Raw genomic sequence first — 12,868 nt, forward strand, 5'->3', positions numbered from 1 at the left:
GGGGGGGGGGGGGCAGGCTGCTGCAGGACAGTGTGGCCAGCAACATCCCCATGGCCCCCAGCTGCCCTTACACCTCCCTCCCTGGGGCAGTAATAATAGATGAGCCTTCTGGTCAGACACCTCCCTGTGCATACCCCTCCCAGACCCCCTAGGGGGCGTATATCCAGCGACTCCCAGGGGGCACATTTCTAGAAAGTTCCACCTGAGAAGCGCCACAACTTCACTGCCACTGTGTGAGTTGCTTCCAGGCTCCGGGAACAAGGTCAGGATTTTAATCGTGGGAGTTCGGATTCTTCTCCCTGGGGACTCTCTCTGTGCCCTGCAGGTGCCTCTCCCTTGGCTGCGGTGTCTTCCTGGGGAATCTGCCTCGGTCTGTGGAGACACGTGGTTGGGTTCTGATCTCAGCACAGGGCGAGGCATTTTCGGGGCGGCTTCTCTCCGCCATGTTGGAGAGGAATCTGTCCTTGGTGGTGTCTCTGAGTTCTGTGAGGATGTTCCTTGTGTAATGCTCTCAGCGCTCGTGAGGGGACGTCTTTGGGTGCTGAGTCCTAACACAGAGGGTGGGGATTCGGGGGGCGGCAGGGGAACGGGGTTTCAGTGGGGGGTGTGGAGGGGCGGGGAGTGTTTCCTGGCTCTCATGTCGAGCTCTGTGGGGATGATCCTCGGTGCATCACCTCAGCCCGGGTTCCTCTCCCTGCGGCTGCCTCAGCCTGAGACACTCTCCTTGGGGTTGGCTGAGCCACAGGCGCACTTTGCCTTGGGTGCTCTGTCTCAGCCATGATGGGACTGGGCTTTCGTGCTGTTCTGCTGGTCCCTGGTGGGGACTCTTAGTCCCGCGGAGACTTTCATGGGTGCTCTGCCCCCTCCAATGGGGGTGCTGTTCCTCTGATGCTTCAAGACGAGAGGGAAACTCTCCCGGGGGGGCTCTGTGTGAGCCGAGGGGCAGGGGGAGAACTTCACCGTGGGCGCCTTCTCAGCCCTGGGGGTTTGGGCTCTTTCTGGAAGCTCCCTCTGAGGTCTGGGGAGCTGAGACTCTTCCTCAGGGTCCATCTCTGCCCGGCAGGGGGACTGTGCCTTGAGCGCTCTCTCTCAGCCCTGGGTGAGGAGGGTTCCTTGGGCACTTCCCCTCCCTGATGTAGGGGGGCTCCTCTTCCCTGGCTGCTCTGACTCTGCCGTGGCTGGGGAGCATTTTGGGGGCTCTGGCTCTGCCTCAAGGGGTGGATTGTCCCTAGTGTGTTCTGTCTTAGCCTTTGGGGTGAGGTCGTAGTTGGCTGCTCTCATGCACTGTGGGGTGGCCTGTTCTTACTTGGATGCTCAGCCTGGGGTGGAGTCATTTTCCTTGATTTCTGTATGTCAGTCTTGCAGGGGTTCTATTTCTAACCTTTTATGTGTGACCTTGGTCATCAAGGTGGGAATCTTTGGCGACAATATGTGAGAGTTGGTTGCATTCTGTACTCACAAACACTTGCTATATAGGGAATCTTAATCTCAGCCACTCTGGGGGGTGTGCACAGAACTCTCATTATTCCTAAATGTGCATTTTCTAGTGATTAATGTGGTTTCTTGGCCATTTATATGTCTTTTGAAGAAATATTCTAGGACTTGCTCCCACATTTTATTTTATTTTATTTATTTTATTTTTTTAAGATTTTTTATTTATTTATTCGACAGAGATAGAGATAGCCAGCGAGAGAGGGAACACAAGCAGGGGGAGTGGGAGAGGAAGAAGCAGACTCCCAGTGGAGGAGCCCGATGTGGGGCTCGATCCCATAACGCTGGGATCACGCCCTGAGCCGAAGTCAGAGGCCCAACCGCTGTGCCACCCAGGCGCCCCATGCTCCTACATTTTATTGAAATATTTGTCATTTTAAAATTGATTTGCTGTTTAAAATATATTTTTGTGTGTCTTCTGTGATCTGTTTTGTTTTGTCACTCTCTTTTTTTTTAGAGAGAGAGAGAGAGAAGGCATGCACAAAAGAAGGGACGAAGGTCAGAGGGAGAGAGAGAGAGAGAATCTTGAGCAGGTTCCATGCCCAGCTCAGAGCCCAACGTGGGGCTCGATCTCACCACGCTAAGATTATGACTTGAGCCAAAATCAAGAGTCAGAGGCTTAACCAACTGAACCACCCAGTCACTCCCATGTCACCCCTTAATAGTATATTTTTGATGCACTGAAATTCTCAGTTTACTTAAGTCTAATTCATCAATCTATTCTTCATGGTCAGTGCTTTTATTCTTTTCAAAACCTTACTTTTCAAAAACCATGAAGATAATATCCTAAGTTTCCTTCTAGATCACCTATTCATTGAGGATCATATTGTAAGGATGGGAAGGGGATCAGAGCAGAGGTGCAGTTCCCCGTAGGGAGCAGGTGGACTTACTGAAAGGACCACAAAGGCTTGCAGGTCCCTGTGTCAGCCATCTAGCACCTGCTGATTCCAGATGTATGTCTCGACTCTGTCCTGTGGCACTGGAGTATCCGCCCACCGTTGCTCCAACACCACAGAGCTGTCGCTGCCCCTCCGTCGCGGTACGTCTGCCGTCTGGCAGTGCGCGCCTTCCAACCTGCTGCTTTTGCTTAAACGTGGTCTCAGCTGTTCTAGGCCCTTTGATATCCACATACTGTTTACTGTCAGCTCTTGTACTTCCCCGAAAAGGAACAGGATGGGTTCATTTAAATTTTAAATAAATATTTACTTATATGTTAAATATGATGCGATACTTTTTCTGGGAAGAAATGACAATAATGACGTAACGAGTCTTCCAATCCACATGGTATGTATTTCTCTCCATTTACTGAGGCCTTTCATTTCTGTCCATGAGGATTATATTTCACGTGTCGTGCTCAGCACACCTGTTGCTAGGTTTATCCTATGGGTTTCTTTTTTTTTTAAGATTTTTTATTTTTAATTAATCTCTATACCCAATGTGGGGCTCGAACATACAACCCCAAGATCGACAGTCCCACCGTCCACTGACTGAACCAGCCAGGTGCCCCTTGATGTTCTTGACACTGCTCTAATGGTATTCGAAATATCTTTTTCTAACTGGTTTGTTATTACACAGAAATACACGTGTTTTTGATTCTTGCTGTTTATCCAGTAGCTTGATGCTTGTACACTTATTAATTCTCAGGATTTTACTTCCTTTTGCATATTCTATGTACAAAAACATGTCAACTGTGGACAATGACAGCCTCACTTCTTCCTTTCCAAAATGTATACTTATTCTATTTACTGTCAGTTTTCAATTCCTCCAGTATGTTCTTGAAAACACAGCAGACTCCCTTGTCTTATTTCACACATAAGACACAGCACTTCTGTACATTTTTGGGGCGGGAGATGTATCTTTTCTTAGGTTCAAGAAGTTGCCTTTCACCTGAGTTGCTGATGATTTTTACCGTGAATAGGTATCCAATGTCAACCCGTTTATGAAAACGGCCCTGTGTCTTTCCCCTGGTTTTTGCTGTTTATGTAGCACGTTTCACTGATGAATTTTCCAGGGTGAACCCAGTCTTCCTTCCAGCAAGACACATGACCTTTGGATTTTTATGTCCTGTTTAATTTCACTTGCTAACCAATTGTGCTGTGTGTCTATATTCAGGAGAGAGATCTGGGTCTTTCGTTTTCTTTCTTGCAGTGTTTTTGGTACATGTTGGTAACATGTTTATCTTGGCCTCATAAAATGAGCAGGGAACTCACACCCTTTCTCCTCTGTTCTGAAAGAGTTTGTGTAAGTCTGGTCTTATTTGCCTCCTGAATGTTTGAAGGACTCGTCAGGAAAGCCTTCAGGATTGAAAGGCTCGTCATTTGGTGCTAAACGTCGTACCGCATACAGGAGCCTTCAGATTTTCTGTTTCTTCGTGGTGAGTTTTGGAATGTTTCCTTGTTCTAGAAAAGCGTCTATTTCATCTGTTTCCAAATTTGCTATAAAGTCATTCTGGGTGTTCCTCCTGCTTGGTGGCTAGTATTATTTATCTGTGGCTGAATTGTCGTCGATAATCATGCCAAGGAGCCGTCTCAGTGTGTGCAGGCTGCCATAGCAACATTCCAGAAATTGGGAAGGTGACAGGGACAGAAATGTGTGGCCCAGGGCCATGGAGGCCGGGATACCAGGACCAGGCTGCCGGCACCAGGGCGATCTAGGGAAGGTCCGCGGCCTGTTTCAAGCCAGGCACCGTTGCTCTGCCCTCAGTGGTGGGAGGGCTCGGGCTCTCTCTGCAGCCCCCTTTCTGTAGCACTGATCCGATTAGCAAGTGGGCCACCGTTTGGACCTTGGCACCTGCCAAGGGACCCTAATATCTCCTAATACCAGCTCTCCTGGGGGGTTGGATTTCAACGCATGGTTGTGGGAGACACAAGTGTCAGAACACAGCATAGACCTCACTCTACTTTCCTGGGATCTATTGTAATCTTTTCACACCTTCCTCCATGGACAGACCTCATTCATTTGCAGCAATGTTTCTTCTCTAACAAAATGTAAAGCTGTAAGTTTTCCTCTCTGTTTGTCATTCCACGTGTGTTGCACAGAATCGGTCATGTGATGTTCTCCTAGAGTTCAGTAATAAGTATTGATTTAGAGTATGTTGTACAGTTTTGAAGGACCTTTTGTTGTGTTGCTAAGAAGCACTTCCTTGATTTCATTTTCTTTAGAGAACATGGTGTGCATGACATTAAGGATTGGGGTTTATTGGCAGGGTTGCCAGTGTTTGCCTGCTCGAGAAGAAATGATATTCTGATGACTAAATACAGGACTCTGTGTGAGGCCATGATCAAGCCTATTGAGGGTGGTATCTTTCAATCTATGCATTTGCTATCTGGGGGCTGAGCTCACCAAACTGGCACATTCTGAATGGTGCCCCGGAGAGCAAAATGATTGCTGGAGGTGGACATGTGCACAAAAGGATTCCACCCTGCAAACCTTAGGACGTCTTCTGGGAGCGCTAGGGAAGGATGTATCCGCACTCTCCTGCTACACAGGACTTGAGTAGCACAGAACTGAGGAGCCTGGCAGCCACTTTGCAATCATGAGGAGGAGCCAGAACTGGGATGAAGTGGCTTCTAAGAACTAGAAGAGAACCTGGGGAAGGGACCCGGCATTTGGTCATATTATTGGAACAGGGTTCAGCTCATTTGATGCTAGTCTCCACTTAGCTGTTGGCTTCGTGTACCATTTTAGCCCAAACAGGAGAGGTTTCTGCTCCTGCGATTGAAAGCAACCTATGCAAATAGTGTTCACCGTGGCAAGTAAAAGAGCAAAGACAAGATCCATCTGGAAATAGCAGAAATTGTACCAGCCGGCAACGACCACTTTTCACATTCAGCATGACCGCAGCCTGGCGTCTTCTCATAAATTGGCAACGTTCTTAGGAGATTTGGATCTTAGTGTGAAGAACGTCCGTTTGCCAGCGCTGCCCCAGGGTGCCCAGACTCTACTTTTAACAACTGAGAGACTACAGAGCAGCTGTGAGAGGGACAAGGGCTCTCTCTGCACTTCTGCAGGCGGGTACCACGCGGGGAGCCAGGCGGGAAGCCTGAGAAACTAAAGGAGGGGCAGCCCCTGGGCTGGACCGGCCTCGGCCTTGAGCACGGTTCAGCCTCCCACGCGGCTCGCCCCTCACGTGCTCCCGTTCCTCCAGGCCTGACCTGCAACATTTCTGGTTCCAGTGCAATGCACATTTTGCACGTAAAGTGAAATGCAATGAAACTTGTGCCGTTAAAATGTTACTAAGGGAGCGCGCGGGGGATGATAGTTCCCAGGACAAAGGGATTCACAGCCAGCAAGGTCAGCAGGCACAGCAGGATAAAGAAGCCTGTCAGGGGCAGGGTGGGGGAAGGCGCCGCAAGCCCACTGCACTGCTTCTCTGCCAGTGGCTCCTGCTTCGTGGTTCCTTGTGAATGTGGGGAACACAGCAGCTGGGGCTCAGGCCACGGATTTCAGTGCCCGTCCGCCCTCCTTCTGGCGGCTCTTAACTTGACCTGCCCCATCCTCATCTCATCGCTTTCAGGAGCTGCTCCTCCCCCGAGTGAAAGCATTTGATGAAGGCTGACCCTGCAGGCTGAGGGCCGGCGAGCCGGGGAAGGCACCTGTCGCCAGGCCAGCCACCCCTCATGGGAACTCTATGCTCGCTGATTGCCCCTGAGCCCCGCATCTACCCTTCCTTAGCTTGTCCCTAGTTTTTGCCAGAATTCAGCTCTTGTTGGAGGACTTCTTAGGAGAATGTGACCTCCTGTTGACCCCAAGTTGGCCCCGGGCCATCGGAGGGCCTTCATCCCTTCCCCTGGCCTTGAATGTAAGTTCCTCTCCGTCCTAGGAGCTGGTACAAGGTCCAGCTTCAGAGGGAGGGTTGCTGGGCCCGTCGGGACGGTGTCTGGGGTGAAGCCCACGTAGACGACTACATGAACGTTTAGGGTTCTGGCCGGTGGTGCACAGACCTCCTCGTGGGGCGGCCCAAGACCAGGCTGGTATGTATGTTTCTAGCTTCTTCAACCTGCCAGGACCCCGTGGAGTGGCCTGCATCTTTCGTGGTCTGTCCTTGTGCTCCCTGTGAAGGGCCCGTGGCTGATTTCACTGAGAAGCTCTGCAGGCAGCTCGCAGGGCCAGAGGCCAGGAGCAGAGACATGTGTCTGGAGAAGGAGGCATCCTTGGAACATCCCAGGCGTGGCCGTCGAGCTGTGTGTGGGCGAGTGTGGACGTCCGTCCGAGGCTTGCGGCCACCCTGACAGCCCCAGGCATTCTGACGCGCTGGTGGGGGGAGGCGCGGCGGGTCACCCCGACAGGGACGGAAGCCCATGGCTGTGGGGCAGGCCGGCCTCTGCTGTGGACAGACAGGCGGCCGCCCGGGTCCAACGACAGGCTGCAGCTCGGACAGCAGGCTGGAAGAAGAGCCGCAGGTGGAGAAGGGCATGCGGGCCGCACCACTCCTTGGGCCTGGGGGTGGCAGACAAGGCGGGGCTGAGAGGCGCCACCTTGGAGACCGTAGGCGCCTGCTTTCGAGGTTGCGGGGCACGAGCTGCCTGCGGACTGCGGTCCGAGGGCTGGGACAGAGCCTGACAGCCTCTCAGAGGGAGGACTCAGGAGCCAAGAGGAGGAGGCACTGGCCATGGGTGAGGACAGGCACTGCGCCCCGTGCCCTCTGACCCCTAATACAAAGGGAATGAAATTCAGCAGCACAGCCCCAGGCGGGGGGATCCCCAGCTGGAGAAAGTGCTGGATGATTCCTCCTAGGCCCGCTGAGCTCACTGACATAGCCGCCCTTCCCAGCCACAGGCCAGGGCTCGCCTCCACGTGTGGCTCCCATGGCTGTGGGATCCGGGCCGAAGGCTGCTGGACAAGGGGCCCGGAGCCCTAGGCAGTGTCAGGCGTCTGCTCTGCAGGGAGGGTCACTGGGGTGTGGACACTGGAAGGTGACGGGCATGATCCTGAATAAGCCCTCGTGCGGTCAGGACATGTGCAGAGACATTTGGGATTGCCTGCCAGCCGCCCTTTGCGGGTTTCCACACTCGGGCTCCTAAGGCGCTGAGACTGCCGGCCCTGAGGAAGCCGACGCGCCGGCTGAGCCCTGGCCCCGGCCCCTGCCATAGATGCCACAAATGGCGAGCCTGGGCAGGCCGGCCACAGCGCGGCTCCAGGCACAGTGGGACTGGACAAACGGCGACTTGGTTCATGCAGCCACAGCCCGGCTTGTGCGCTCTGAACAGTGCCCCAGACAAGTGCCAGAGAAGTCTGGACTAGTCTCGATGGTGGAGTATGGGAGGAGGTCAGGGAGGGGACGTGATTGCTGCTGCACATGCGCCTATGGGACTGATGTCAATTGAGGTCTCCGTAGAAACTTGGAAGGGTCTGGCAGGTGGGTGGGGTGATCTATTTCTCCCGCCAGCCAAAGACAAGCCTCGTATGTCAGTTTCCCTGCTTTTCACACCTGCCACCTACCAATCTGGAAGGGGGCCGTCTTTATCAGCCTCTCACTGCCCTCCATGTAGGGGGGCCAGGTTCTGATTTCACCCAGGGGAGTCTCCCGTGCTGCCAACTCCCAGGGTGTGGACGACTAACTGAGTCAGTAGAAGGAAAGCATTTAGAAGAGGATCTGGCTGGTCTGAAACGCTCCATGAAAATCATTTCCCCCTTTTGCAGTCCTCCTTAATGGGAACTGTCCATGGCTCCGAAAAGGTATTCGTATCCCCAGTCGATCCCAATATGGTGGGGCCAATGTGGGGGTTATCCTTGGAGGAGAAGACCTTTCAGCTAGTCCGTCATACAGACACGTCCCATTTGATGTACGAGCACCATGGACAAGCGGCCCTCACATGGCGCCTAGACGCCCATATGTGGATCCCTGCATGGGAAGCAGGCGGATTAAGGTTTCCCCCCTCACCGTCTACAAGGGCCCTTCCCTGAAGACTCAGTCAATACCGATAATGTTCATTTCAATCCAATCAGGAAAGGAAATGGAGTTATATCCCCTGAGAGGGTTTTCACAGGATGGTTAATACTTCCTCAGAGAGGTAATCATGTGTTTTCTCAATTCTGGCTGATCGCTCCACAGGCTGTGAGCAGTCCGATTCATCCCGCAGCGTTTGCCCGTGGACTACACTTGTACGCTAGCTCCCTCCATTTCCCCATAGGCTGCACGGAAGTTAGGCCGGGTGTCCTGAGAACAGAGTGTTTGTGCGGCAGAGGAAACCCTGGCCCCTGATAAAACTCATGTTAGTAACGCAGATGCACCTTGTAGATACATATGCGGAATGCCGTTCTGGAATGCTTGCACTGTTTTCAAGTTTTTATTTAAATTGCAGTTAGTGAACACACAGTGTACTATCAGCTTCAGGTGCAGAATTCAGTGCGCCCACACGGCCATACTTCCCCCGGAGCTCATCACGCAAGTGCCCTCCTTCACCCCGTCACACGCTGAACCTGTCCCCGTGCCCACCTCCCCTCCAGTAACCCTCACTTTGTTCTCCGCAGTTAGGAGTCCGTTTTCTGGTTTGCCCTTCTGTTCTCTCCCCATGTTCATCTGCTTGGTTCTTAAATTCCGCATATGAGCGAAATCCTTCGCTGCTTGCTTTCTCGGACTGACTGGTTGCACTTAGCATGACGCTCTCCAGCTGCACTCACGTCATCGCGCAGGGCAGGAGCTCATTGTTTCTGATGCGAGTAATAGTCCGTTGTATATGTACACCACGTCGTCTTTATCCATTCGTCAGTCCACAGACATTCGGGCTCTTCCCGTAGTTCGGCTCCTGTTGCTAATGCTGCTGTAAACATCGGGGTGCACGTATCCCTTCAAATCCGTATTTTGAATTCTTTGGGTAAATACCTAGTACTGCAAGTGCTGGTTCATGACATCGTTCTAGTTTTCACTTTCTGAGAAACCTCCGTACTGTTTCGGAAGGGTTGCAGTTTGCTCATTAATGGGACATGTTTCTTGTTGCTCCTCAGGAAGCGATGAGTGAGAAAGGAGAGGAGTCCGCTGTTGGGCCCAAAAGCCAAGTGAAACGTCCTGGAAAAGCCATCACTCCACCTCCGATTAAGAAAAGGCTGAGCATGCCGCTGCTGTCAGTGGAGGAGGAAGGAGAGGGACCATCCCACGCCGGGGGCTCAGCCGTGTCCGTGGAAGATGGTAAGGATGCCTGGCCTCCCCTCCCCTCCCTGCCCTGACCCAGGGCAGCCCAGCTTCTGGCTCCTCCACCCCACGGGCGCAGTTCCCATCAAGGTCACTGACTTCGGGTGATGCTGCCATTAATTTCTCAGTCACGCTGGACCAGGTGGTCACTCTGTCCTTCACGGAAACATTGCTGGCTTCCCAACCACTGGACTCTACTGGTTTCTTCATAGAAAGATATACCCTCATTGTACTTTCTGACCTTCCTTCTCTCCTCCTAACACCGTCATTGTTCCCCAGTCCCACCGTTACACTGTCCCTCATCGCACACCATCTCAGGACTCAGCAAGCCGCTCCCCTAGCTGCTGAGCTCGCATCCTGCTTTTCCACGTGACCCTGTGCAGCCCATGTGTTCCGTGAACCCAGAGTGACCGTGGCCACACAGAAATGAGATCATTACATGAATATCCTGGAACCCCTCATCAACTCCCCTGAGCACTCAGAACAGTGTGTGAGCTCCTGATTCTGGTCTCTGCTCCATGCACGACCTCACCCTTCCACCCTCTCCTGCCATCACATGTCCTTTCCATGTCCTTCTTGCTCTCTTGCCCTATGAACTGTGCTCCATGGCCCCCGCTTGTCCTCTCCTAGGGACCCTGCGCAGCCCCCCCGGCAGCTAGAACTTCTCCTTCGCATGTACACAGGCTGCCTCTGCCTCCTGCTTCCGGCTCTTCCCAGAGGTCACCTCCTCAGAGGGCCCTGCCCGACCTCGCAGTCATGGAGGCTTCCCCTCCTGCTCTCGCTCATATCCCTGCTTCCTTCCTTCCTCACACGAATTCAAACCGTGTTATCTCCTTTGTTCATTGTGCATGTACCGTGTGACGTCCACAGAGGTTATACATCCCAAAGGGGGAAGGTTTCTTCTGTCTGGTTCATGGCTGATCCCCACTGTTGGCTTGATTCTCAGCACAGAGGATGAGTGAATGAAGTAGACGTGTCCAACTGGGAGTGCAAAAGTCCATTTCTGAGACAAAACCCAGATGACGAAGATCATTTGCTGAGTGGGATTTCTGGTGACGGAGTGCCAATATCAGGCATCCCGACATCAAGTGACACGTTCAGCTTGCCACCTCGTAGAGGGCATCCAGGTGACATGAAGTCACGAGTGCCAGGGCTCTGTGAATGTTTGCCAATTGGTTACACTGTCCACGTCTGTCTCTGTGGGTATGCGTAGTGCCAAGAATAGAAGAGCTGCCTTGCTGTATTATCTTTCCTGAGGTCAGAATTTCAGGTCTGATACAATTATCTGGTATATTCACCTGCTTGAAATGAAAATTTTAGAGACTGTGGAGCCCATGGATGTGTGGGGGGGGTCGCTGAAATGCACGTCATTGCAGCTCCACGGTCAGTTAGGTTTCCAGGTGCACCTGTCGTTCACAGTACCCACGGGGAGGGGAGGGAAAGTGGTCGATCCCCACCTGCTGGCTTCTGGTCAACATCTGTTCCTCCCGAGCTTATGAATATGGCAGGAGACGGTATTCCACACGGTAAGTTGGATTGTTTGTCTCAGGACTTGACCAGCGTCAGCAAGGGTGGGCTGATTCACAAAGCTGGTGGTCATGCCCTGGTGGGAGGAATCATTGCCAGCTGTCTCTCTGCAGATGACCTCAAGGTCACAGCAACGTCTGTGTCTGGAGATATGCCAGATCAACTGCCGATTCCGGTGAAAATCAATACGGAAATCAAAGAGCAATTAAAGATGGAAATTCGACAGCTTGGAGGAAGTAAGTAGAATAAGCACTTCTGTCCATGAAACCACAGGAAGTCTTTCCCATTCTATGATTCAGACTAGATTCAACCGACCTCTTGAGGCTCATCCTTTGCCAGAATTGGATTTTCACAATTAGAATGGTTCCTCTTTATTTTGACTGAAATGTCCCCGTAAACCTTTTTGTCCTGTTCTCTTGTATTTCTTAAGTGGTTACTGTGTACCAGATTCCACTGGTGGCTGTGTCCGGATGTCTGAATGTAAGCATGGAAAGCACAGGTTCTCTGTAACGTTCTAGCCCTTGAATGATCGCTGAGACTCCAAGATTGACTTCTACCTCCCCTTTGTACTTTAGGGATACTGACGGTTTTTTTCTCTACATATCCCCAGAATATGAAAAAATCTCCAAACTGCTTGAAGGGGTGCAAGGACCTCCAGAAGTGCAGAAAAAATTTGTTGTGTACGCCATGAAGGAAGCGGCAAGGTGAGTGTGGGAGGAACTGTGCAGTATGTTTCCTGGCGGGGCCAGTGCGCTGCTGGGTGAGGGGTGGGGTCGGGCCTGCCTGGTGTTTCTCAAACCCTGGTCCTCACTCACAGTTCACGTTGTCTCCAGTTATTTAGATTGATAGTGTTTGAGTCTCTCCTTCTTCCAAGCTTGAAGAGCCTTCTGTTCACACCCGAGTTTGAGGTGGACCTTGACCCTGAACTGGCCCTCTGAATTTGCTGGATTGTCCCTTGCCTTGCAGATGTGTTTTCTGTTCTCTTTTAAATTGATCTTCTCTTTGCATTTCTACAGAGCCTCCTGCATCATAGGTCCTTTGGATATCCTTTGGTTAATGACTTGTTTCTCTGTTTTCAGATTTAAGAGACAAGACTTAGTAAGTCGCCTTGGGAATTTAGTAGAAAAAATAGAATTTGAGCAGTTTCTCAATAAACATGAAGTCTCCCCAGTCTTTTATTCCCATTACCGCGGTGATCAATGAGAAAGCAGAACCAGTTGGCTGTCCTGGAATGCTACCGGATATTGTTGACGCCTCTGAGCACGAGTTAGCTAAGAAATTGTCTTCTGGAGGCTAAGAAAATGCATTACACCTTTCATGTTATAACTTCCTGTCAGTCAAAGCTGGGCTTTTGCCCTAAGCATTTTGTTTGAATGGATAATTTGGCGTTTTTGTGGGTGTTTGTTTTCCACTGTGTTTGGGGACATTATTAAGTCATCAAATAAATCCTATTATAGTTTTCGTTTCTTTGCTGTGTTGTGTGTCTCGCCGGTAGTTATGAGTGGGTACTGTCTACCCATTTCTCATTCTCTTTGTCTGGGGCAGCCCCTCAGCTGGTTCTGGTGCTTGTCCTGAGGGGATGACTTTCACCTTAATTTCCGGAGGGTCTGGACCATTAGGTGTTCTGCCTGCATTGCGTTGTTGAAATTTCCCAGTAACTAATCACAGAGACCTGGGAGTAGCAAGAAGAGTTCTGGACGTTTCACACAGACTCCTTCT

The 12,868-nt window shown here is 51.6% G+C and overlaps 1 protein-coding gene across 1 annotated transcript; it reads left to right on the forward strand.

Moving 5' to 3' along the window:
- The first annotated feature begins 43 nt into the window (after window positions 1-43).
- On the forward strand, window positions 44-12,372 carry LOC121101972 (integrator complex subunit 6-like). Its single transcript, XM_040626837.1, has 5 exons — window positions 44-262; window positions 9,439-9,650; window positions 10,928-11,385; window positions 11,760-11,853; window positions 12,229-12,372. The coding sequence occupies exons 2-5, from the start codon at window positions 9,445-9,447 to the stop codon at window positions 12,350-12,352; spliced, it is 882 nt and encodes a 293-aa protein (XP_040482771.1). The 5' UTR covers window positions 44-262; window positions 9,439-9,444; the 3' UTR covers window positions 12,353-12,372.
- The last annotated feature ends 496 nt before the right edge of the window (window positions 12,373-12,868 follow it).

Source organism: Ursus maritimus, assembly GCF_017311325.1.
Source record: "Ursus maritimus isolate PB19 chromosome X unlocalized genomic scaffold, ASM1731132v1 scaffold_X1, whole genome shotgun sequence".
Classification (NCBI taxonomy): Eukaryota; Metazoa; Chordata; class Mammalia; order Carnivora; family Ursidae; genus Ursus; species Ursus maritimus.